The 22392-nt window shown below is 63.1% G+C and overlaps 2 protein-coding genes across 21 annotated transcripts in view; one reads left to right on the top strand and one right to left on the bottom strand.

Annotated features, from left to right (window-relative positions):
* FRMD1 (FERM domain containing 1) overlaps positions 1-6492 on the top strand; it is a 28035-nt gene extending 21543 nt beyond the window's left edge. For 12 of the 15 annotated variants that reach the window (XM_045058387.1, XM_045058389.1, XM_045058383.1 and 9 more), the window contains 3 exons: positions 119-466; positions 2806-2885; positions 4065-6492. In XM_045058387.1, coding sequence (XP_044914322.1) covers positions 119-466; positions 2806-2885; positions 4065-4196 — 560 coding nt within the window. In that variant the 3' untranslated portion in view covers positions 4197-6492. The remainder of the gene's footprint in view (positions 1-118; positions 467-2805; positions 2886-4064) is intronic. The other 3 variants (XM_045058377.1, XM_045058376.1, XR_006598498.1) reach the window with 3 other exon arrangements.
* Positions 6493-11653: 5161 nt separating this feature from the next.
* Positions 11654-22392, bottom strand: part of KIF25 (kinesin family member 25) — a 46925-nt gene continuing 36186 nt past the window's right edge. For 4 of the 6 annotated variants that reach the window (XM_045058371.1, XM_023254595.2, XM_045058373.1 and 1 more), the window contains 7 exons: positions 21368-21442; positions 19051-19200; positions 15254-15430; positions 14135-14286; positions 12828-13001; positions 12339-12494; positions 11654-11896 (listed from right to left, as the gene is read on the bottom strand). In XM_045058371.1, the coding sequence (XP_044914306.1) occupies positions 11742-11896; positions 12339-12494; positions 12828-13001; positions 14135-14286; positions 15254-15430; positions 19051-19200; positions 21368-21442 (1039 nt within the window). In that variant the 3' untranslated portion in view covers positions 11654-11741. The remainder of the gene's footprint in view (positions 11897-12338; positions 12495-12827; positions 13002-14134; positions 14287-15253; positions 15431-19050; positions 19201-21367; positions 21443-22392) is intronic. The other 2 variants (XM_045058372.1, XM_045058374.1) reach the window with 2 other exon arrangements.

Below are 22392 nucleotides of genomic sequence, written 5' to 3'. Positions count from 1 at the left end.
GGGGCGTGGGCAGGATCCCGGGGTCACCGCTGGCACCCTGTGGCTCCAGGCATGTAAGACTGCACCTGTGTCCCCTCCGAGCCCGCTCTTCCCCGCTGTGCCTCCTGTCCCCACACAGAGAAGCAGCACTATCGGGAGTCCTACGTCAGCGACACGCTGGACCTGGACCGAGACCCGGGTGACAAGGGCTCCCCGGGCTCCCCCCGCAGCGGGCGTGGTGGCCGGCAGCTCCCGGAGCACCCGTCCCTCGGCTCGGCTGACAGCAGCAGTAGCCCCCGCTTGCGAGGCATCGAGGCAGACGCTGGGCCCGCGGAGCCCTGGGGGGTGTCGGTGGACAAGCCCTGGGGCACCGAGGCCGTGTGTGGGGAGGCGCCACCCTGCAGCCCCAGCACCAGCCAGAGGAGCCATGGCACAGACGGTGGCCGCGGAGGCGGGCGCGAGGGGGAGGCCCAGGACCGGGGAGACGGTGAGTGTGTGCCCGGCCAGCCCCAGTAGGGCCAGTGTTGTGGGGCTGGAGTGACAGGCACTGACCCCCCAGCGGGGCCGGGTGCACGGGCCCATGACTCCCGTGTGGCCCCTCAGTTCCCCAGTGTGGCCTGACCCCCCAGCACCACGAGGCGGCCTTAGGGCCTGGGGTCAGAGACCGCGTGATGGGGTCCTCCCTGCGGGTGTGCTGTGGAGTGGGGGTCCTTCAGCCGTCTCTGCAGCGGGTCACGAGGGGCCCTCAGGACTTTCAGGGAGCCTGACCTGACAGGTGCCCGTCGTCCATCGCCCGGCCATCAGGGAGTGTTTCAGCCACGTTCCTCTCTAGCTTCACAAGACAAGAGGTTTCCAGGAGATCTAGGACCCAGGGTCCCCAGGGATACCTCTGTGGTGTCCAGGGGTGTGGGGCCCTGCCTTGTCACCCCGGGAAGGTCCCATTGGCTCCACTGTCCCCTGACCGTCTGCAGCACTCTGGGTGGTGGACGTGATGGGCAATTGTGGGGACCAGCTGCAGGTCCCAGCCACCCACGACCACCCAGGGTCCCCTGGAGTCACCTGTGGACACCTAGCGTCTGGTTTGCTGTCTGTGTTTGTGTCCAGGCTTGCGGTCTGCAGTCCAGTGTGAACAATACTGCTGATCCGCGGTTTGCCCCGTAAGGGCCTGTTGTGCCTGGACAAATGCCACTGAGGAAGGATGGGGCGGAGCAAGCCCATGGGTGGGGAGGGCTGGGACCCTTCCCCGGTTTCCCCGTCCCTCAGCCAAGGACCCCCTGAGCGAGGAGGCCCACGGACAGCCTCCCACATTCAAGGGGGTTCAGACACCTCAGTAGGGAGCACGCGTGACCAGGTGTGTGACTGCAGAAAACCTCTTCACTATGCTGCAGATCCAGGCCACTGGATGACGGGGTGCAGGAAAGCTCCGGGTCTAAAGTCAGAGTGAGGGCCCCCAGGGGAGGAGTCAGAGTGAGAGTCCCCCCAGGGGAGGAGTCAGAGTGAGGACCCCCCCAGGGGAGGAGTCAGAGTGAGGGTCCCCCCAAGGGAGGAGTCAGAGTGAAGACCCCCCCCCCAGGGGAGGAGTCAGGGCCAGGACCCCCCAGGGGAGGAGTCAGGGCCAGGGCCCCCCAGGGGAGGAGTCAGAGTGAGGGCCCCCCAGGGGAGGAGTCAGAGTCAGGGCCCCCCCAGGGGAGGAGTCAGAGTCAGGGCCCCCCCCAGGGGAGGAGTCAGAGTCAGGGCCCCCCAGGGGAGGAGTCAGAGTCAGGGCCCCCCTAGGGGAGGAGTCAGGGCCAGGGCCCCCCAGGGGAGGAGTCAGAGTGAGGGTCCCCCCCAAGGGAGGAGTCAGAGTGAGGACCCCCCCCAGGGGAGGAGTCAGAGTGAGGACCCCCCCCAGGGGAGGAGTCAGGGCCAGGGCCCCCCAGGGGAGGAGTCAGAGTGAGGGCCCCCCAGGGGAGGAGTCAGAGTGAGAGTCCCCCCAGGGGAGGAGTCAGAGTGAGGGCCCCCCAGGGGAGGAGTCAGAGTGAGGACCCCCCCCAGGGGAGGAGTCAGAGTGAGGGTCCCCCCAAGGGAGGAGTCAGGGCCAGGACCCCCAGGGGAGGAGTCAGGGCCAGGGCCCCCCAGGGGAGGAGTCAGAGTGAGGGTCCCCCCCAAGGGAGGAGTCAGAGTGAGGACCCCCCCCAGGGGAGGAGTCAGAGTGACGGCCCCCCAGGGGAGGAGTCAGAGTGAGGGCCCCCCCAGGGGAGGAGTCAGAGTGAGGACCCCCCCCAGGGGAGGAGTCAGAGTGAGGGTCCCCCCAAGGGAGGAGTCAGGGCCAGGACCCCCAGGGGAGGAGTCAGGGCCAGGGCCCCCCAGGGGAGGAGTCAGAGTGAGGGTCCCCCCCAAGGGAGGAGTCAGAGTGAGGACCCCCCCCAGGGGAGGAGTCAGAGTGACGGCCCCCCAGGGGAGGAGTCAGAGTGAGGGCCCCCCAGGGGAGGAGTCAGAGTCAGGGCCCCCCCAGGGGAGGAGTCAGAGTCAGGGGCCCCCCCAGGGGAGGAGACAGAGTGAGGACCCCCCCCAGGAGAGGAGTCAGAGTGAGGGCCCCCTAGGGGAGGAGTCAGAGTGAGGGCCCCCCAGGGGAGGAGTCAGAGTCAGGGCCCCCCAGGGGAGGAGTCAGAGTCAGGGCCCCCCCCCAGGGGAGGAGTCAGAGTCAGGGCCCCCCAGGGGAGGAGTCAGAGTCAGGGCCCCCCCAGGGGAGGAGTCAGAGTCAGGGCCCCCCAGGGGAAGAGTCATCCTTCCACCGAGGTAAGAGCTTGTCTCTGGCCCCGTTCACATCCCCCGCCCTTCCCACAGCCTCTTGCAAGGAGCCCTTGGCGGCCGTGCAGGTCGGGCTGATCAGGACGTGGGGCCGCAGCGAGGAGGCCCTACACCAGGTATGTCCCCGGGTGGGTCCATGTTGGGCTCCTGCACCTGTTTTCCTGCCCGCCCAGGCCCACCGCAGGCCTCCAGTTAGAGAGCCCCGGACCTCAGTGGGGGCGGGGAGGGGAGGCTTCTGGGGGAACAAGGCGGTGGGGGGGGCGCTGGCTCCCCAGGGACCCCGCCTTCCTGGCTGGGTGCTCGCTGGATGGCGGAGTCCACCCTCCCAGGGTGGTGAGGGCTTGAGGGGCTGCTCCAGGCCCCCAGGGGTAGGAGGAGGGGCAGAGGGCAGTGGTTCCGGGGTAGTCTGGGGGCTCCCCTCCTGGCTCAGAGCTGACCTGGGGGTGGCGCCCTGGACAGAGAGAATATCAGGCTGTGACGTGACTCCCAGGGAGGGACGGACTAGACCCAGGGATGGGGCAGGCGCCACAGTGCCCTGGGCAGGTGGCTGGCTGGGCCCAGAGATGATGGATGGGACATGCCCACAAAAGGCGATGATTGTCCTGGATGCAGGGGTCCCGCGTGGCCGTCTGCTGCTTTGATGCAAGGTCACGGTCACTTGTCACGGCACCGGCCCCAGCTTCCTCCCTGCATGGCTGTGGTAGTTCAGCGTGGTGGCCTCTAGCTGGGCCCTGACCTGGACGGGACCCGGGGCGGCCACCTCAGAGCCTGGGCACTGAACAAGCTTCCTCACACGTGAAATGGGGGAGGCTGTTCTTGACTTCTGTGGATGCTTCTGGATCTTCCTAAGATCTATCAAATAGTAACCAGGTCTGATGAGTTCAAAGCAAGAAAACAGCTCAGGGCTGTGTCCCGCCCCAATTGTCACGTAGCCCCCAGTCCCCTCGGGATGGGTGTGGACTCCATGTCAGGTCCCCAGAGGGGGACCCAAGCCCTTCCTGTAGGAGCCTCCTCAGGACAGGAGAGGAGGGGGAGGGCCCACGCAGAAGGAGCCACTCCCTCCCTGAGCTGCCCTGGCTGAGAACAGAGGGGCCACTGCCTGTGCCCCACCCCTGCCCAAGGGGCTCGCGCCCGCAGCGGACACAAGGGATTGGGAATCCCCTCCTGTCCAGGCTGTGCTGACAGTGGGCCAGCAGGGTGCAGGGAGGACAGGGCAGGTAGGACAGAATTGGAGGGGTGGACAAGGACAAGGAGGCAGGGCGGGAAGGCAGACGCACTCACGCTGTCCCCTGCAGATCCCGGAGGCAGATCCGCACTGCCACGGCCTGGACCATGCACCACCGGGACCCTGCAGAGTGAGGTCCTCGAAATGCCTCTCCCTGGTCCTGTGCAGGGAGGACCAGCTCCCAGAAGAGTTTGTGGTGTAGACACCCAGAGGTGTGGCTCTGCACGTGGGGCTCATCCACACGGTACGGCTCGTCCACGGGGGGCTCATCCACACGGCACGGCTTGTCTGCCCGGGGCTCTGTCTACACAGCACGGCCCGTCCACGGGGGGTTCATCCACACGGCACGGCTCGTCCACGGGGGGCTCATCCACACAGCACGGCTTGTCCGCCCAGGGCTCCGTGTACACAGCACGGCCCGTCCACGTGGGCTCTGTCTACACAGCACGGATGCATCCACGTGGCAGGGCTTGGTCCACAGTCCCTGGCCCCCGCCCTTTTGTGTGCTGGAGGCCCCGCCACCGCCCCGTTGACCGATACCCTCCTCCTATGGGTTCACCCGCCAGCTGTATGGAGAAGCCTGGAGGGAGTAGGAGGACCCACTTCTCGTGCCCTCCACGATGAGTCCAGACTCCTTCTGTCTTAGTGTCAGGAGGCAGAAGTCAAGGCGTGGCCACCCCGTCTGCAGGTGGCTCGGGGGAGGCCCCCACCCGTCCACTCTGGAAGGAAGATGTTGGCTGTTCCCGCGTGTGGGAGAGACCCTTCCGGTTCCCTCTGCACGGACCCCCCCACCCAGTGGACGGCCGGACCAGGTGCACAGCCTTCTGGGAGCCTTTGACCCAAGGTCACGGTCACCTGTCACGGCACCGGCCCCAGCTTCCTCTAGACCGCTCTGCCGCCCCTGCTGCTCACGATCCCGGAGGCCTCTCTGTGAGGTGTGGGCCCAGCTGTCACCCCACGACAGACCTGGCCGGTGGGTGACCCCTGCCCACCCCTCACACGACGCGTTCACCGCAGGGCTCCAAGTCTGGAGTCGCAGCGGCACGTGGACGCCTGGTCCCTGTGGGGCCTACGGAGCCCGAGAGGCGGCTGGGCCATCCCGAGAAGCCAGGATGCAGATTCTGAATGTTCCTGGCCCTGCCCCCCCAAGACCGAGCTGAGCGTCCCGTCCCTTTCCAGCAGAGGTCACGCAGGTCACTGACCTGCCATCCCCAGGGGCGGCCGGGGCTCCCACAGCACGGGTCACCTGTTAGGGCTCAGAAGGCGGCGGGTGAGATAGGGCAGGGTGGAGACTTGACCCAGCCGCCCCCTCGGCCCGGACCCAAGCTCCACGTCTGGGGCTGGAGAGACTTCCGGGCTTCGAGTGGCCTTCCCGATGGGGCGGAGGTTTACAGGTCATGCCGTGGCGGGTCCTGGAAAAGTGTGCTTCTGAGGGACAGCACCCTGCCCTCGGGGCTGTGCCATCGGTGCGTTGAGAGGCCGTGAGCAGGCAGCACGTGACGGCAGGTGCATGGCCCCGGCCCCAGCCTCAGCGGCCAGCTTGTGGTTGGAGCACCGGGGCAGGAGCATCGCGCCAGCCTCCACAGGCTGGGAGGACAGACCGGGGTCCTCCCAGGCGGGAGGTTCAAAGGCGGGGTGGCCTCCCGGGGCCGGGGCGCGCTCCCCTCCCCAGGTCCAGGCCCGGCTGCCAGGTGGCCTTCCCACGGCCAGCCGCCACCTGGATGGAGCGGAGTCGTTGGCGGAGGGGGTGCGCGTCAGCAGGCTGGCGGCCTGTGTCCCCGGAGGAAGGCCGGGCTGGCGCTGCGTCCCGGCCGCCTCCCGACCCCAGGTGGGCCCCTGCCTCCCATCCAGAGACCTGAGCGGGCGCTGGGAGCAGGTGCAGTGCGAGAGGGGTGGTAACAGGCCCTGAGCCTGACGGGTGTTAGGGTGCGGCTCGTTTTACCCGGGCCCCTCCCGCCTCTGCCCTGCACAGGATCTGACACCTGCTGTCCCCTTGATCAGATGGACTGGCCTGTGTCCGTCTGGTAGTCCCGAGCACTCAGCGGGTGACTGGAAGCCCGCTGCCACAGGGCCCTGTGCCTGTGACATCACCCATCTCCCGTGCTCGTGCCCTGAAGGGCACGCCGGCGCGGCCAGCTCAGGCTCATTTTGGAGACAGAGGGCAGAACTTGAGCCCGTGTGTGTGGGTGCACACGTGTGTGGGGGCACATGCACAGGTGGGTCCACATGTACACACATGTATGTGCGAGTGTGTCCGTGCACGCACACATATGTGCATGGGTCCACACCTATGTGTACACGCGTGCATGCACGCACGGGAACGTGTGCACGTGTGTGGGTCCGTGTGCACATGTATGTGCACGTGTGTGGGTCCGTGTGTGCACACACGCATGCACACGGCAAGTCTGATGCCTCCCGGGCCGGGCTTCCTGACCCTTTCTGTGAAAGGAAATCTGGGTGTGTGCACACCGGCACGTGTAATAAAGGACCTAAATACACGTCTCCCATTTGTACTTGGCCCAACCGGTGCTGCTGAGCCAGGAGGCTGGGCGGTGGTTAACCCACCTGGGGGACGTGCGCTGCCACTGAGGGCTTGTCCTGTGCACACGCGCCGTGTCCTCGTGCTGCCTGGACTGGGGGACACATAGGAACATTCGTGCTCCGTGGAGCCCACATTTTCCAAATCTGCTTAGGGAAGCGAGGCTGCTCTAGCCACCTTCACGTGTGGTCAGAGGTTGCTGCCATGGGGGATGGGCCAAGAGGGATGGCCAGGGTCACTGTGGTCACCCGATCTCCCTCATCACACACACATCACCAAGGTAGGTGATGGGCCAGCCCTGGGCAGGTGCAGGTGGGGATGACAGGCACATGCACATTCAGAACACGGTGACGGTCAGGGTCGGGGGACAGGTGTCCCAGGCTGCCCGTCTGGCCCCCGTGCAGGAAGTACCCAGGCCCAAGACCACCGGGGGCAGAAGCGTGAGGAAGCCCAGCGGGGCCCAGCGGCCACCTGGGCCTCTGGGCCACCTGGGGTTGCTTCTCCCCGTGATTTTCCAAACCCTGCTAGACCAGTCCCTATAGCAACAAATGGGCTTGGGTCCACCCTGATCTAAGATCTATGGGCATTATTTTCCTTCGCGGTAAGGAAACTTTTGGGGACCGGGGCTCAGCCCAGCAGACTGATCTGCTGTTGCACAAAGAAGGTGTCAGGTGAGGTGAGCGTCAGGGTGGGGCGGAGGTGTCCCGGTGGCACCAGGAGGGTTGGCGGCCGTGGCGGGTGGACACGGTGAGGTGGACGGCCCTGGGGGACGCCGCGTCTATCCCAGGCTGCCACAAGAGGGCGCTGGAGGCACGCTGTGCTGCCTGGACTTCCGAGGAGGGGCGGGCCCTGCCGTGCGGGGGCGGGGGGGGGGGGGTGGGACGCGACACAGTGGGCTCGAACACGTGGGACACAGGCCTGGGTGCTGGGGGCAGGCGGGCAGGGCCTCACATCCAGGCCCCTCTCCCATCACCCTGAGGACAGCCAGGGCCCAGGGCCCCGTGTCCTTGGCAGTGGGGCTGTGGGGACCGCTGGCTGACCCTGAGAACTGGAACCCTGCAAGGGCTTCTATTTCCGTCCCTCCTCAGGCCCCGAGGGCAGACGAGAAGATTATGCCAAGTGTCTGTTAACCACCGGGTGAGGTCTGGCTGATGGGGTAAGCGGGCGGCACAATTAGAGGCCAAGAGGGGCCTTGGTGGTGGCCTCCCTCCCTCCCCGCCCGCCCACCCGGAAGAAGTGAAAGCCAACACACAGCTGAGGCCAGAGCAGCCGGACAGGAAAGTCAGAACACCGGCTTCTCCTTTTGTGTAGGTCGGGACTTTGTCTTCCAGGCAAAACTGACATTTTCCTGGAAGATGGGTCGTAACTAGCAGGGACAGCTGCTTTGTGAGAAAAGGCAGGTCGGGGCCGGCTTGGGGCTGCCAAGTGGGCCGATTCAGCCGCATGCCGAGACCACGGGTGTCCACTCGGTGAGGAGGGTCGTGTGGCCCCCAGGGGTGTGCTGGGCAGGGGCACAGGGCAAGGCCCCCACACGTCTTCGCACCACTGTCAGAGGGGCTGGAAGGGAAGCCCACCCAGCTTGCCCCGGAGCTGAGGGAGGGGCAGGCGGCTCGGGAAAGTGGAGGCCGGAGGTCAAGTTAGCAGGTGTAGGGTCACAAAACCCCAAGGGCTTGTTCGATGCAGATCCCCGGGCCAACTGCCCGGGCTTGCCCTGACCCCCCTGCCCTGCGGTGCGGTGGGGGGATTCTGGCGCCCCCTGGAGCCGCCCTGGCCGCCACCCTGTGGGGGTGCGGGTGTAGACATGCACCCGGTGGTGGTTTTGTTGGGCCTGGCTGCCCAGTGCAGTGCAGGGGACTTGCCGTCGTGGGGGACCCACAGTGCATGGACGACCTGGACCCAGGAGTCCAGAGGGCGTGTCTAACCTTCACCTTGGTTTTGTGAACCCTGTGCCCCGTGGCCCCTGGGTCACCTGGCCCAAACTCCCTGGGAGACAGAATCCAGGGTACAAGACGTCCTTTCTGCAGGAAGCCAACTCACTCCACGGCCAGCGGCCTCAGAACCGCTGTGTGGGTTTTGAGACTCGGCAGAGGGCAGAGGGGAAGAGCGGGCCGGCCAAGGACGAGGGCGTCCGTCCGGGAGACCGGGGCTCTTAGAGACGGCCCCCGGCACAGCGGCCTGGCCGCCCCGAGGAGACTGGCCTGTTTCTTCCATGTGGGAGCAGGGGGGCCACGACACCCACCAGTGTTCAGTTTTGGGCCCCATCAGCACACAGCTACGTGGTTTTCTAAAATTGGCAAAACGGAGACTTTTTCACCACAAGCGGTTAAGACCCGATAACTGCCCGACGAGGGCTGGTTCCCTGGCCCCTCGCCGAAGGGCCTGGACGGAGCCCGAGCCTGTGGGCACCGGTGTGTGAGGTCCAGCCAAGGGAAGCAGACTTGCAGGCGGGTAGGGTCGTCTGTGGGGTCCTCGGGTGACCGCCCCGGGTGGGGACAGCACTGGTCATCAGGAGGCAGGGCCGGCCTGGTGGGACGCACGCAGGGACTGGAAGGGGGAACGGCCGGGTGGGGACAGCAGCCCTGACGGCCCTCTCATGCTGCCCACTGCGACCTTCGAGCTTCCAGTGAGCACGCCCCGAAGGCACCAGCACCAGGAGCCAGATGGCCGGCGGTGATGCTCCAGATGGGGGTGCCGGCCTTGCCCCGAAGGCAGACAGAAGACGGGAGGTGCTGGGAACCTCGGATGGTCCGCGCTCTTCGCCAGCTTCTGCGACGTTCCGACTGGACGTCCTTAACTTGGATCCCAGCGCTCGCCACACACCTACGTCACCAGCAGGGATCTTACCCTGTTTCCCGCAGGAGCAGGACGCCCCCCGCGGTCCCCGTTGTGGCCTCGAGCCCCGGCCTCCCTGCCCCGCCCCCACCTGCTGGCCGCCCCGGTCACCCACCCCCACGCCACTCGGTCCCGGTGGCCGCCTCGGTGCGGAGTCCACCCCGGAGACGGCTGCGCCCCACGAGGCCCCCTCGTGGCTTCACTGCAGACACAATGGTTCAAGGCCACGCGTTCGGGCCGCAGCACAAACTGAAAGTCAGTGTTGAGGGGGACGTGACTTCCCTCTGACATCACACTCGTTCAGCACCCCGAAACACGGCTGGGGGTGGGGGGTGCCGAGGAAGGGAGAGAGAGCGTCCTTGTGGGCAGGTCCGAAGAATGTGGGAGACAAGGGGGGGGGGGGCCTGTGCACGTGGACGCAGGCGCCTGCCGGTGGGAACTGTGCCTGAGGAAGGGAAGGGGGGGGCGGCACAGGGGGGGCAGTTGGCCTGTCAATGGAGGGCAAGCCTGGGAGGCAGAGTCCCCAGAGGGGAACGGGGGCCTGAAGCAGATGTCTGCACTGAGGACGGGCCTCCCTCGGCCCTCATGTCAGACCTGTCCTGTCTGGGGACAGCAGTGCCTGGGCCCCCGTCTGGGGAGTGGGTTCTAGTCCACACACCCCTCGTTCTCGTGAGCCCCCCCCCCCACCCCGTGCCCACAGATGTCGTGATCATGTCAGGGGTCCCGGGGAAGGGGCAGGCTAGGGCAGGACTGATTCCCATCCTGCTTCTGGAGTCTTCGGGGGGGGGGGGGGGGGCGGGTTGTTGGGATGACTATAGTGTCCCCGTGGGTGGGCTTCCAGTGTGTGGTGGGGGGGGGGGAGGTGAAGGCCCTAGGGCCCGGTGGGCCAGTGCTCCATGAGTGTCAGGGCATGTGGGTGCCGCCAATGGAACCATGGACTGGCCGCAGCCCCCCTCCCCACGCACCCCTCCTACGCCCCTGGGCCCCCAGCTTGGGGAGACACCGGGCCCTGTGGGGTGACGGAGACACAGCCAGGCCGTGCTGTGTGCAGCCCCCAGAGCCGCACGGGGGGCGGCAGGGGCAGGTCGGGGATTCACGAGGCCCTGAGCCCCGGGTCGTTCTCTGGCGCCCCCACAGTGACGCCCGCCCTGAGGCCAGGGCTCGGTTCCTCTTTGTCCGCAGATGAAGCGTTTTCTGACTCGGCCGAATACGTCACCGCGTCAGAGACCGGAGGTTTGCGTCATCACCGCCGACACGGAACGGCGATGCCGGAGAACCTGGGGGCTCGGGCGGCCACGGCCAAGTGCCGACAGAGCCCCTGAGGGCGCGTCCGGGCCGTGCGCTCGCTCGCTCTCCCGCGTCTCCCGCGGACGCACCGGTCACTGCGCGGTCGGACCCCGGTGCCGTGGCGCCCCCACAGCCGGGCCTCCACCGCTGCAGCCTTGAGAGGCCGGAGCCCCCGGCCCCCAGGGGCGTCCGGGGCGGCGGGCACGGGACGCGGGGGCTGCGGGGAGGACGTGCCCGTCCGGGCGGACACACGCGGGGCGCGGGACCGTCCGTCTGCGCCCCGTCGCCGGGGACCGCGCTCTCCCTCCGCCCCCGTGGCTCGGGCCGAGGCCTGAACGCAGTCTCCGCACAGCGAGGCCGTTTCCGCTACGAACCCAGGCGCCACCGCGACTCCGGAAGCCGCGTCTGAGCCGCACGGGCGCGAACGCAGACCCGCGCGTGGTGGGTGCGTCGGCCTGGCCACGCCTGCGCTGCGTCTGGGCACGGTTTCCAGCCGCCGCCGTGCCGACGCGGTGACATGCGCGCTTGTGCGTCAGTCAGCCCGCTGCCCGCGGCCGCACCGCCCGGAGCCGAGGCCGCGTCACGCGTCACGCGTCACGCGTCACGCCCGGCTCTGGGACGTCGGCCTGCGGGCAGGCCGTCAGGAGGAGGAGCGAGACGGCCGCGCCCCGAGGGCTGCAGTGCGGCGGCTCGGGGGTGACGGGAGGGGCTTCGGGGCGGAGGAACCCGCCCCGGCCACGCGGCCGTGGTCCCGGACTCGGCGCTCCAATCCCGGGGCCTCGCCGGGTCTGCGCACCCCCCTCCGGCCGCACACAGCGTGGCTCCCCGTGCTTGTCCCCGAGAGCGCCCCGAGTCCCCCAACCCCGAGGGGCGCCTCGGACACGCCCGCATCCGCCTGGGAGTCTCTGCCGCCTTGACGGGTCGGCGTGTGTGGCCGTTTCCTTGAAAACAGGCGGAAGGATGTCCGGAACAAATGAGCTCATTTTCGGGCGCGGACGTCGTCAAGTGACAAGAGGAAACTCGTTTCGGAGTGGGGGGTGGGGGGGTGGGAAGCCCATTGCCACGTGCAGCCCGGCCTCCGCTTCTCAGTCACCTGGGTTTTCGGGGGGCGGGACTGCCCCCTCTGGCTTGGCCGCGCTGGACTTGCCTCGCCCGGGCCCCAAACCCCAGGCACCGCAGCGTCTCGGCCACGTGCTTCCGGCAGGGGGACACGCACAGGATCACCAGCAGCTTCGCGTCGCCACCTTTATGACAGGACGGAGCAGCAGGTGGAAAGGACCCCGAGGAAAGACTTGAGGCCGCGTGGGGTTGGGGCACCGCCGGCAGGGACGCGGGCCCGGCCCCCAGCGGTGGCGGGGCCGAGTCCCTCCTGCTGGGGGCGCGGGCCGCGGGGTCTGGCCTTGCAGGGCGGGGCACCCTCCCCGAGCCCCAGCACCCAGGTCCCCGCAGAAGCTGCCTCGCTTTTCGGACGACGGGGAAGGCTGAGCAGCACTGAAGGAACAGCAAAGACCAGGGGGAACGGGGAGCCGAGGAAAGACGGAGAAATGCTGTGGGAGGGACGACGGTGACCCGGGGAGCCAGGAAGTCCCCCGGGGGGACATGTCCAGGGGGAGCGGGTGTGCCCGGGGCAGGGGACAGGGCGGTAGGACACCAACCCCGGGTCGCGTCCCGGGGGAGTTCCCTTACCGAGAACGTCCTGGAGAAAGTGGGTAAGCTTGCTGTTCCGGTACGGGACGTGGCCTCGACGCTCCGCCAGGGCCCCCAGGACATCCTCGAGGGCCGCCAGGCTCCGGTTGATGAACGAAGTCTCCCTCAGGGCCGATCCTGTCACTCCAGACACACCTGGGCAAGTGCAAAGACCCGGCCACACAGGATGTGCGACAAAGTCTTTAACAATGTCAAGGAACGAGCCAGGAAGAGCAAAACCGGGACGTCTCAGGGTGTGTGCGCTGCGTGGGGGGCACACCGGCCGGGGAGACCCCCAGTGCACCTCACCAGGAACAGGTGGGCAAGAGCCACGGAGAACAGCACGGCTTGGGGGTTCTCACGTCTGGGGGCGGTGGTGAGACCGCGCCCACGGCGGGACGGGAGAGAAGACAGCAGAAGGGAACAGTGCCCGGCACCCACGGCCCGCGCGGCCCGCTGGCCCCAGAGAGGTACCTGCCCTGCGCTCACCCACACACTCGCTGCCGGCCAGGTCCACGAGCTGAAGCTTGGCGTGCACCTGCTCCGCGGGTCGCTGGGCCCCCAGGGCCCCAGGCCAGGCTCTGCCCCCCGACGCTCTCCGCCTGCTCCCCTCGGGCCGCGGCCCGTTGGCCTGCTGCTCAGCTGCAGGGGGATGATGCGCACCTAGGAGGGGGAGTCCACGAAGCCTCCCTCAGTGGCGCTGTGGAGCGGGACTTCTGCCTGGAGCGCCACCCTCGGGAGAGGAACTCACTCCCCCTGCAGGCAGGCAGGGCTGCGGCGGGGAGGAGCTTCCGGAGGGAGGCCACTGCTGCGGAAGCTGGGGCTCGCGCCCACCTCGTCCCACGAACAGAGTGACATTCTTGGAAATGTTCGGTCACGACAGTGATTAAAACCCAGTCCGAAAAGCCTGTGAGCCCCACCGTTTGTCTCCGAATCCTCCTGAGAAATCCCGACAGACCCGTGCCTCCCTCTGGGGTGTGTGTCCGTCTCATCGCGTGCTATTCCCAAGACGCCTTCTTCAAGAGAGTTTTTAAAAACCTAAGTAGTGTATGCTCACCGTGGAAAACATTAAAAATACACAGAATGGGACAAAAACGAACACAAAAGCCACCCTGGTCTCTGCTGCGTTTCCACGTGTGGAGACCGACCGTGGGCTCCCGGACAGATGTCCCCTCCCTGCGGGCGAGCCCCTCCTGGGACCAGTCAGGCCGAGCTCGGGGGCGCAGGGCGGTCACGGGCGGGAGCGGGCCGCCCACACAGGCCTGCAGGCAGAGTGAGCGTTGACCTGCTGGCACTGGGCGTCGGTGTCACCGCCGTGTGAAGTTGGGCCCTGCCCCAGCCGTCCTCCGCGGTGAGCTCTGGCTCCATGAGCTGGCAGAAGTCAGGCTCCTCGGGCTCCGTCCTTCCCAGCCTCGGGGCCTGATGGCCGGGCAGCGCCCCGGTGCTGGGAGAGTCGTGCGGGCGGCCCGTGTGCGGCCCTGGTCCTCGTCCTCACCGAGACACAGACCCTGGCAACTCGGGTTTGCGACCTTCTAAGCCCACGTCGCATCTGCAGTCTCACAGGTGACGTGTGCACCGCGTGCCCAGATGCAAACACGCCCGCTCCTGGTTAACGAAGAACCCCCCCCCACCCCCCATCCCCTTTCCCCCCAGCCTGGTTCCAGAGCCTGCACACGTGTTCACCACTCCCAGCCGGGGCCCGTGCGATGATGCCTCAGAGCCTGCAGGCGCACGGGCTCCTTTCCTTTTACGTGGATTTCATTCCGTGCCCTGACCAGGCGCGCGGGGCCACTTACCGGGGCTGCCACGGGCGGGGGCTGTGGTCAGAGTCGCCGTTATTATCAGGTGGGATCTGGAAGAATTGGCGTGCACTGAGGTGGCCAGCTCCGCCCTGAGCTGCAGGCTCCCAGCAGCGAGCGCCATGAACTCCGCGGCACTGTGGACGGGCCTGGCAGAGCGGGAGGGGGGGGGGTGATGGGGAGCTGGCCCCCGGCAACGCGAGGGACGCCCTCCACCCTCGGCCCACGTAAACCAAGTGTGCCCACTGTGAGAGCCGTCTGGAGCGCAGCTTAGACAAAATAAGGCGTAGCAAGTCAGACGTTCTCCTTTTCTGACGCCCGGCTTACTTATTGTGAATTGCTTTACTCTGAAATATTCAACCATCTGGGGGGGCCAAGTGGAGGTTCTCAACCTTTTGAACATCAAGCATTCCTTTATTTATTACGCCCCCATGGACTCCAGGAAGAGTCTGTTTCCCTGTTCTAGTTAGTGACTAACACCTAAGCAGAGGTTCCCATCAGCAGGAGCGATTTTGTTCAGTCTATCAGACAAAAGCTGAAAGTTCTGCTTACTTTGTGCAAATTTGTGGCTAAAGGCATCATTTCCTGTAGGTTTTTTCAGACACTGGAAACAGCTGCAGACCCTTCACTTTCTAACTCTGGGACCCCAGGCTCGCTGCCCTAACCCTCATCACCAAGGGGACCCAGCCTCCCCCCACCCCCCAGACGTGGATTCAGGAGCATATTTAGGAGCTTTAGGAGCATATTTAATCAACACAAGGGGACGTCCTTTCTTACAAGGTGATTAATTATTGGTGCGTGCAAGTGGAATGAGGGCGTCTGTACTTGACCGAGGGACGGTGGGCAAGACCATTTCTCCGAGCTCATTCCCTCTTCGGGAATAGAACATGTTCTATCAAATTTTCATCAAGATATTTTAAAAGGTTAACGGACTTGTCTGTTTTAATTGTCATTTAAAAAAGATAAATTCTAAGGTGAATTGAAAAATGCGGAACACACCCTAAGCACAAAAGCGCCGTGTGGTCCCCGGGATGAAGGGCCCATCATGGAGGCGTGGCCAGCTCTGCTTGGGGTCCCGTGAGGGGCAGCGGCTGAAGGGCCACTCGGAATACTCACTCTCGGGTCAGCAGACAGACCTCCTGCTTTGCCTCCTGGGCGGTCAGCACCTCACGCTTGGGCCCAGACGCTGCTGTGCGACCGTCTTTGGCCAGAAGGTCAAAAATGTTGTTATTATAAACTTCCACTATGGACACGTCAACCTTCAGGCTCCTTGACGGGTTTTCTGAGATAAGCCTGGGGATGGGGGGACACAAGGGACTTGGGTAACCCCTTGGAGAAAGCTGTGGAAGAATGGCTTTCAGAAGGAGGTGATAACACTCGGCATTAGGGCAGCATCTTACTAACAGCACAAGCACGCAGGAAGACTGGAATGTTCCCTTTACATTGTAGGGTAAGTACCGGCCTTGGGAACAGCGATTTTATCTGAGTTGTCTCTAAATCAACGATTCTGGCCCTCGGTACTCTTAGGATCCCAAGCCCACGAGGAGAAGAGGCACAGAGAACTCGTGGCCTCGACTCGGAAAGCCCCCCTGCCCCCGAGTCTCATCCCCACACGGGAGCCCAGAGGATTTCCAGCACTGTTCTGGAACCCGGGCTCGCCTCGTCCACACGCCTGGAGACAGACCCACAACCCCACCCGGGGGGAGAGTGGCCACCCACACAGCCCCTCACCACTGAGGCCTCCCCGTGTCTTGTGGGGGTCACGGCTTCCCCGGCACGCACACAGTTAAGGCCCATTTCACTCTGGCTAGGATGCCTTTCTGTCTGTAAGGGAGTCCTGGCCCCGGGCTGGAGCCCGTGTGGGCGGCCTGGCACTTCGGGAAAACGCAGTCTGGGTGTGTCTAATCCAGGCACTGCCGGCTCAGGGGTTTCCTTAGGAGCCACGAGGGAGCCAAGAATAAAATGAGCAATCATTGTCTCCCGGTGACACGGTCACAAAAATGAAAAAAGGTAAAATGAGAGAAAAATAAATCCTCCCGGGAAGAGAATTCCTGGCACAGACCTCGGATTGGGATTACTCTCGGTGCTGGGGTCTCCCTGGGGCACTCGAGCAGAGTGACCCTCCAGCCGGAGACACCGCTGGGTGGGGGCCGCGCGTCCCCTCCTCACGCCAGAAAATCACAAATGTGACCTCGGCGTGGTTCCCTGCCCTGGGTGACAGGCCGTGTCTCTGACTGTCACAAAACCCGGATTAGAGGTCTCTCATCCACACAATACAGGGAGGGAGAGCTCAAGTGAAGATCTTCTTCCGGGAAATTAGGTCCTCGATTGATTCTTTTGTCCCTCAGTTCGCTGGCTTCTGCCAACAGTGCTGAAAGGCGGTTCGGTCTTGGCCTCGAAGAAGCCGGTGTGTGGCCGGCAAGTACGCGTGTTCCAGTTACAGCACAGTGTGATGCGTCTTACACACAGGTGTGCGAGGCCCCGCGAGGTTCCAAAGGGGGGCACTGAGGCAGGGCGGGCGTCCCCTCCCCTCCCCTTCCCTCCTCCCTCCGCACGTGCTGCTGGATCGTCACCGTCCGGCTGCTTTCGCTCTGGACTTTCTGAGGGCGGAAAGTCACCACGCTCACCCTGTGAATCCCTCGTGCCCTCGGCTTGGCGGCCAGAAAACCCTCCCGACGTCTGCCGATCGGCTGAGATCACCCGGGAAGGACGCGGTGGGAGCCCCGGGCTCGGGAGGGCCCGAGAGGGTCCCCGGGTGGCCGTCATCCTGTTTACAATGGCAGGGCCGCCCTTGGTAACCTCGGCCGTCCGAGACCAAGATTCTTTAGGGTGAAAGGTTCATGAAAACATCCTCCAAGATCAACGCCCGGGGTCCGAAGGCTCCGGTGAGGGGCACAGAGGCTGGACCGGCCGCTGCCCCGGGGCCCCTTCCCCGGGGCATCAGCCGCGGGTCCTCTCCCTGACTCCCGGGTCCCTGCCGTGTCCCTCCTTCCACGTGACAGCTGGGAGAGCCACGGGCCGCTGCCCGGGGAGGCTTCGCTGGGGGAGAAACCATTGGCTCTCGGGCCAGCCCTGGCCTGGCTCCGCTGAGGACGCCCATGACACCCGCTGGGGTTCTAGCCCCTTGAAATTCAGTGTCCCCACATGGAGGTCTCTGTGACCTGCGGTGGGCAGGCTGAGCCGCTGTCCACAAGCCCCCCCACCCACCCTGGGGACTGATGTGCTCCTCCCCGGGGCGGGGGAGGCCAGGGCTGGCCACGGGCCCTCCTCCCCCATCTCTGACAACGCACACCCTCAGGAAGGGCAGGCCCCCTCACTGGCCTCGCGGCCACTGAGGTTTCTTTTTTTTTCAACGTTTATTTTTTTTATTTTTTATTTTATTTTTGGGACAGAGAGAGACAGAGCATGAACGGGGGAGGGGCAGAGAGAGAGGGAGACACAGAATCGGAAACAGGCTCCAGGCTCTGAGCCATCATCAGCCCAGAGCCCGACGCGGGGCTCGAACTCCCCGACCGCGAGATCGTGACCTGGCTGAAGTCGGACGCTTAACCGACTGCGCCACCCAGGCGCCCCAGCCACTGAGGTTTCTAGAATGGTTGTTACACAGCACAACCTCACCTGTGCTGACAGGTAGTCAGTAAACTTAATAAATGAACGTGTCCATGTGCACAAATATTTAAAGAATATCAGTTTGAAGAGGCACCAAAATATTAGGCTGTGTGGGAGTTCTTATGTCTTTGGCTCTGATTTTAAGACACAGAAGGGCCAGGCAAGGAGACACAGGGACAAAAACCGAATCTCAGGGCAAGGAGCCGTGTCTTCATGGGAACACAGTGCACACGGCTGCAGTCAGCGGGGTGCAAACGTAAGAAGGTGTGCCTTTTTTTAAAATTCTTTTTTGTGTTTATTCATTTTTGAGAGGGAGAGAGAAACAGAGTGTGAACAGGGGAGGGGCAGAGACAGAGGGAGACAGAATCGGAAGCAGGCTCCAGGCTCCGAGTTGTCGGCACAGAGCCCGACGCGGGGCTCCAACTCGCAGACCCTGAGATCATGAGCTGAGCCGAAGTCGGTCGCTCAACCAACTGAGCTACCCAGGCACCCCAATGTTTATTTATTTTTGAGAGAGAGAGAGAGAGAGACAGAGAGACAGAGCATGAGCAGGGGAGGGGCAGAGAGAGGAGAGACAGAATCGGAAGCAGGCTCCAGGCTCCGAGCTGCCGGCACAGAGCCCGACATGGGGCTCGAACTCACGGACCTCGAGATCCTGACCTGAAGTCGGATGCTTACTGAACGAGCCACCTAGACACCCCAGGAAGGTGTATCTTGCAGGGCGGCTCCCTGAAGGCAGGGAGGGCTGGTGTCTGGGCCAAGGGGGTGGAGTGCGGGACCACAGCTCTGTTCCAGAATTCCCTGGTGACTTGGGCTGCGGAGGACGGCCTGCTGCTATCTGTTTGCAGGAGTAATTGTGTTGGTAAAACCATAATATGCAGTGGGTCCCTTGTGGGGACGTGTTCATGGGACAGGAGCGTCCCCAACGTGCCCAGCTCCCTGTAGCTCCAAAGAAGTAAACCAGAGGTGTCTACTCTTTCCAGGGCCAGGAGGCGAGGAAAGGACAACGGAGGTTTCCCTCGGTCCCCTTCCCATTCTAGAACAGAAAAAACTCCGTGCGCGGCCCTCTCCCGGCCAGGGAAGCTGTCTAGCTAGGGATCTCCTTCCTGCAGTTTTCTCTTAACGAATCGTTTCGACATAAATGTGCCTTAGGAATTTCTAGCGTCCGTGGTACCGAGGCGTGGCGTGTTTGAACACTGCGTGGTTTGTCGTGGGTCCTGGGAGAAGCACCGGGTGTGGTCTCCGCACCCTGCCGTCCCCCCACCCCCGCTGCTCTGGTCCCCTGCTCGCGGCCCCCCAGGTACCTGAAGAGCTCTCCGGCAGCCCTGGGCAGGACTCCCAGGTCGCTGTGCGGTTCCCACGGCGGGACGGGCTCCCCCGGGGACTGGGGGCCCAGCATGGTATAACTCTTGCCACATCCCGTCTGTCCGTAAGCCATGATGCAAACGTTGTACCTAAAACCCAACACGGATTTGAGTGCCGGAAAGTGCACAGCGCGTCTCCTGCCCTGACTGGATTCTCAGAAAAATGTTTACTTGGACGGACAATGCCACACACTTTGCTCTGCAGTCCGTTTCTCCAGCCCTTACGAGTCAGGCTTTCCTAGAACTGCAGCTCTTCTGTGCACAATCCCTGCAGCCGTGCGGTTCACAGCACCGGATTCAACCACAGTCACGTCCACACACACAGCACGTATCTCATCGGCACCTGCTTCTCCTCGGCGACTCCGTGTTTCCTCCAGGCGCCCGCTGCTGGTGCCCTGCGCTCAAGGTGCGCGCGGGGATTCCAGCCTGAGCGAGGCCCCCCGTTATCCCTGTCCACCTTCCGTGCAGCCCGGTCAGCTGGGGCTTCTGATGCACGTGGAATGACTCAGAGGTCTGCACGCTGTCCTGGGCCGTCCTACGACATCTCCCCATCACGCACATGACCCGGGGCATTGCTGACAGCATCGTGCTTAACGATCGTTGCGTATTCTTGTGCTTTGTTAGTTCAAGGGGCTGGGTGTTTCCACACCCACGGTCAGCCGGTGTGTGCCACAGCGTTTCTGACAGGCGAGCGGCCCCCCACACCCCACAGACGGGTCACGTCCCAGGGGACACGGACGGTGGCTGGCCCTCTACATTTCCTTCCAGCTGTTTCTTCAGCCCGAAACAACGGAAAGATGGGAGCACGGAAACAGTATTTGAAATAGATGTAAATTTATAGGATATGATATAAATAGATAAATGATAGGGATTTATAGGCGGGGCTGTGCGGGTACAGGTGTCCCAGACCTCCAGGGGCAGAATGCTAAGCCCTGACCCCCATCACGTCACGGGGGAGATGAGACCGTGCACCTCAGAGGTGGCTCAGGGCCCACCTCAGAGACGCTGATTTAACTGATCGATGGACAGTTTAATCGATGGACAGCCTGAAGGATCCCCAGCAAGCCAAACTCACAGAGGCTGTTGCTTCGATCACAGGACCTTGCAGAGTGTTCTGACTGGCTGCCGCCTTTAGCAGGGACCCAGGAGGCCTACCACCCGGCGTTTTCGGTAACAAAAGCCTCCCCGCACCTGCCCCGAGGACAGGCGTGTGCACACCTTGGACCACAGCAGACAAGCGAGCCCTGACGGGGACCTTTCGAACCCTTTAAGGACGTGGAGAGGAAGGAAGCCTCTTGAAGAAAGCCTCCCAGGACTTAACAAGGCCATCTGTTTCACATTTAAAATGGAAAGGCAGCTCTGGGGATGATCGTGCAACCACCACGCCTTTTCTATTTCTGGAATCTGCTTACTAAAGAGGCCTGCTTAAAAGAAAACAGAGCTCTCCCGTGGCTCCCAGTGGAAGAACTTTCGGGGGAGGATATAAGAGCCCCCACATTCAGCTCTTCCGGGAGAAGAGCTGCAGCAGAAGCTGTCATAGTGCCGGGTGGGCCCCGCGGGCGTGTGCCACGAGAGCCACGTGGCTCTCCCGTGAGGACCTGGCCCCCTCTCCGGCCCCCGCCGTGCGTGTGGATGCTAGAACGCCGCAGGCGGGGACAGCCCTGTCGTTACAGCTTCGTGCCGCCGACGTTGGCCGTGTGGCAGCCTTTGCTGGGCAAACACAAACACGCCTTCTTCAGGACACTGCACGCAGCCTCCGCCTCCAAACTGGGGTTCCTCCAGGCACCCTGAAGTAGGAAGTCCTGGCGTTCTGTGTCAGCGACACAAACCTGGCTCCACTCGTTGCTGAAGACACAGCAACTCCGAAGGTGGGACCCGGGGCCAGAGGCTCCTTCTCGAAGGGCTGGTGAGTCCCTCAATCTAGAGTTAACGTGCTTCACAGACCTCCCGAAGATTCTAAAATGCACAAAGAATCCCAGAGAGAACCGGAGCAGGTGCTCACGGCCGTCAGCCCGCACACACGTGACTAGAACATCTTTAGGACCCGAGGCAGGTGTGCCCACGGACGCCCTCCCTCGAGTCCCGCTTGGTCCTTCTCCTGGCCCCCCACCCCCCATGGCCACTAATCAACAACGGGGCTACGGGTTGCTCTGTGTTGTATAAAATGCTCAGGCTCTAACGTGATACACCCATCCTGTAGCAGGAATGAGATCTGCCTGTAACTGTGATCACTGACCTTGGAGGTATTTTAACTCACCCGTCCGAGAGTGACGTAAGCAGGGGGCACACATCCCCAAATACCGCTTGCTGGGATTCCGCGGGGCCATAGACTCTGAGAGGCACAGGGAAGGTGATGCACAGTTGGAAGAAAAAGAGATTTACCTCAGTAACCAAACAGGAAAACCTGCCGAGAACGCTATCTTCGTCCACTTCCCGTATGAGCCCCAACATCGTCAAGATCCTTTTTTGTCTTCAACAGGAAAAGGTTAATTCCATGGCCTTTCAAGCTAACAGAGGTTAAGGAAGACGGAAGTATTGTCTCCTCTGTTATAAAAACATGATAAGTAAAATTATGAATGCTTGCAAAGCAGAAAGAAAAAGCAAGCAAAAAAAAAAAAAAAAGAAAGAAAGAAAGAAAGAAAGAAAGAAAGAAAGAAAGAAAGAAAGAAAGAAAGAAAGAAAGAAAGGATACCATGTAATTATCCCGGAACTAAATTAGCTCCACTTAAGTGGGTCCAACAATAATAGTGTAAAAATCATACTCCAGGCAACATTTGATACACAGTATTTGATTTTTTATGCTGGAGCTCTTAACAAACAGTATTGTTTGCCTAGGCCCCAGGTTAGCTGGGCACCAGGACCGGGTGTCTGCTGTGTGAGGGAATCAGTGTGGCTCTGTGTTTAGAAGCTCCCACAGATACAGCCAGGCAGGAAGGACTTCCAAAAAATGCAGTTCACTGCACAATGTGAAACAAGACCGGAATGCAGCCGCAGAGGGGGCTTTGTGCCAGACTACCGAGCGCGCAGAGCACGCCGGGGGCAGACGTACTGAATCGAGTGCACCCTGCATCCAAGCTTAGGCTCCTGAAATACAGGTTCGTATTCGGCTGGAACCAAACTTTTCTCTTCTTTAATTTTTAAAACGTTTCATAATGTCCAATCGATCCCTGTTATCTCTAGAAGCAGGATTAATTTTATTTTACTTTTTAATGTTTGTTTATTTTTGAGGGAGAGACAGAGCATGAACGGGGGAAGGGCAGAGAGAGAGGGAGACACGGAATC

This window comes from Felis catus, chromosome B2 (genome assembly GCF_018350175.1).
Source record: "Felis catus isolate Fca126 chromosome B2, F.catus_Fca126_mat1.0, whole genome shotgun sequence".
Taxonomy (NCBI): Eukaryota; Metazoa; Chordata; class Mammalia; order Carnivora; family Felidae; genus Felis; species Felis catus.
Note: the sequence above shows the minus strand (reverse complement) of the source record. Positions and strands in the feature narration are given on the sequence as shown.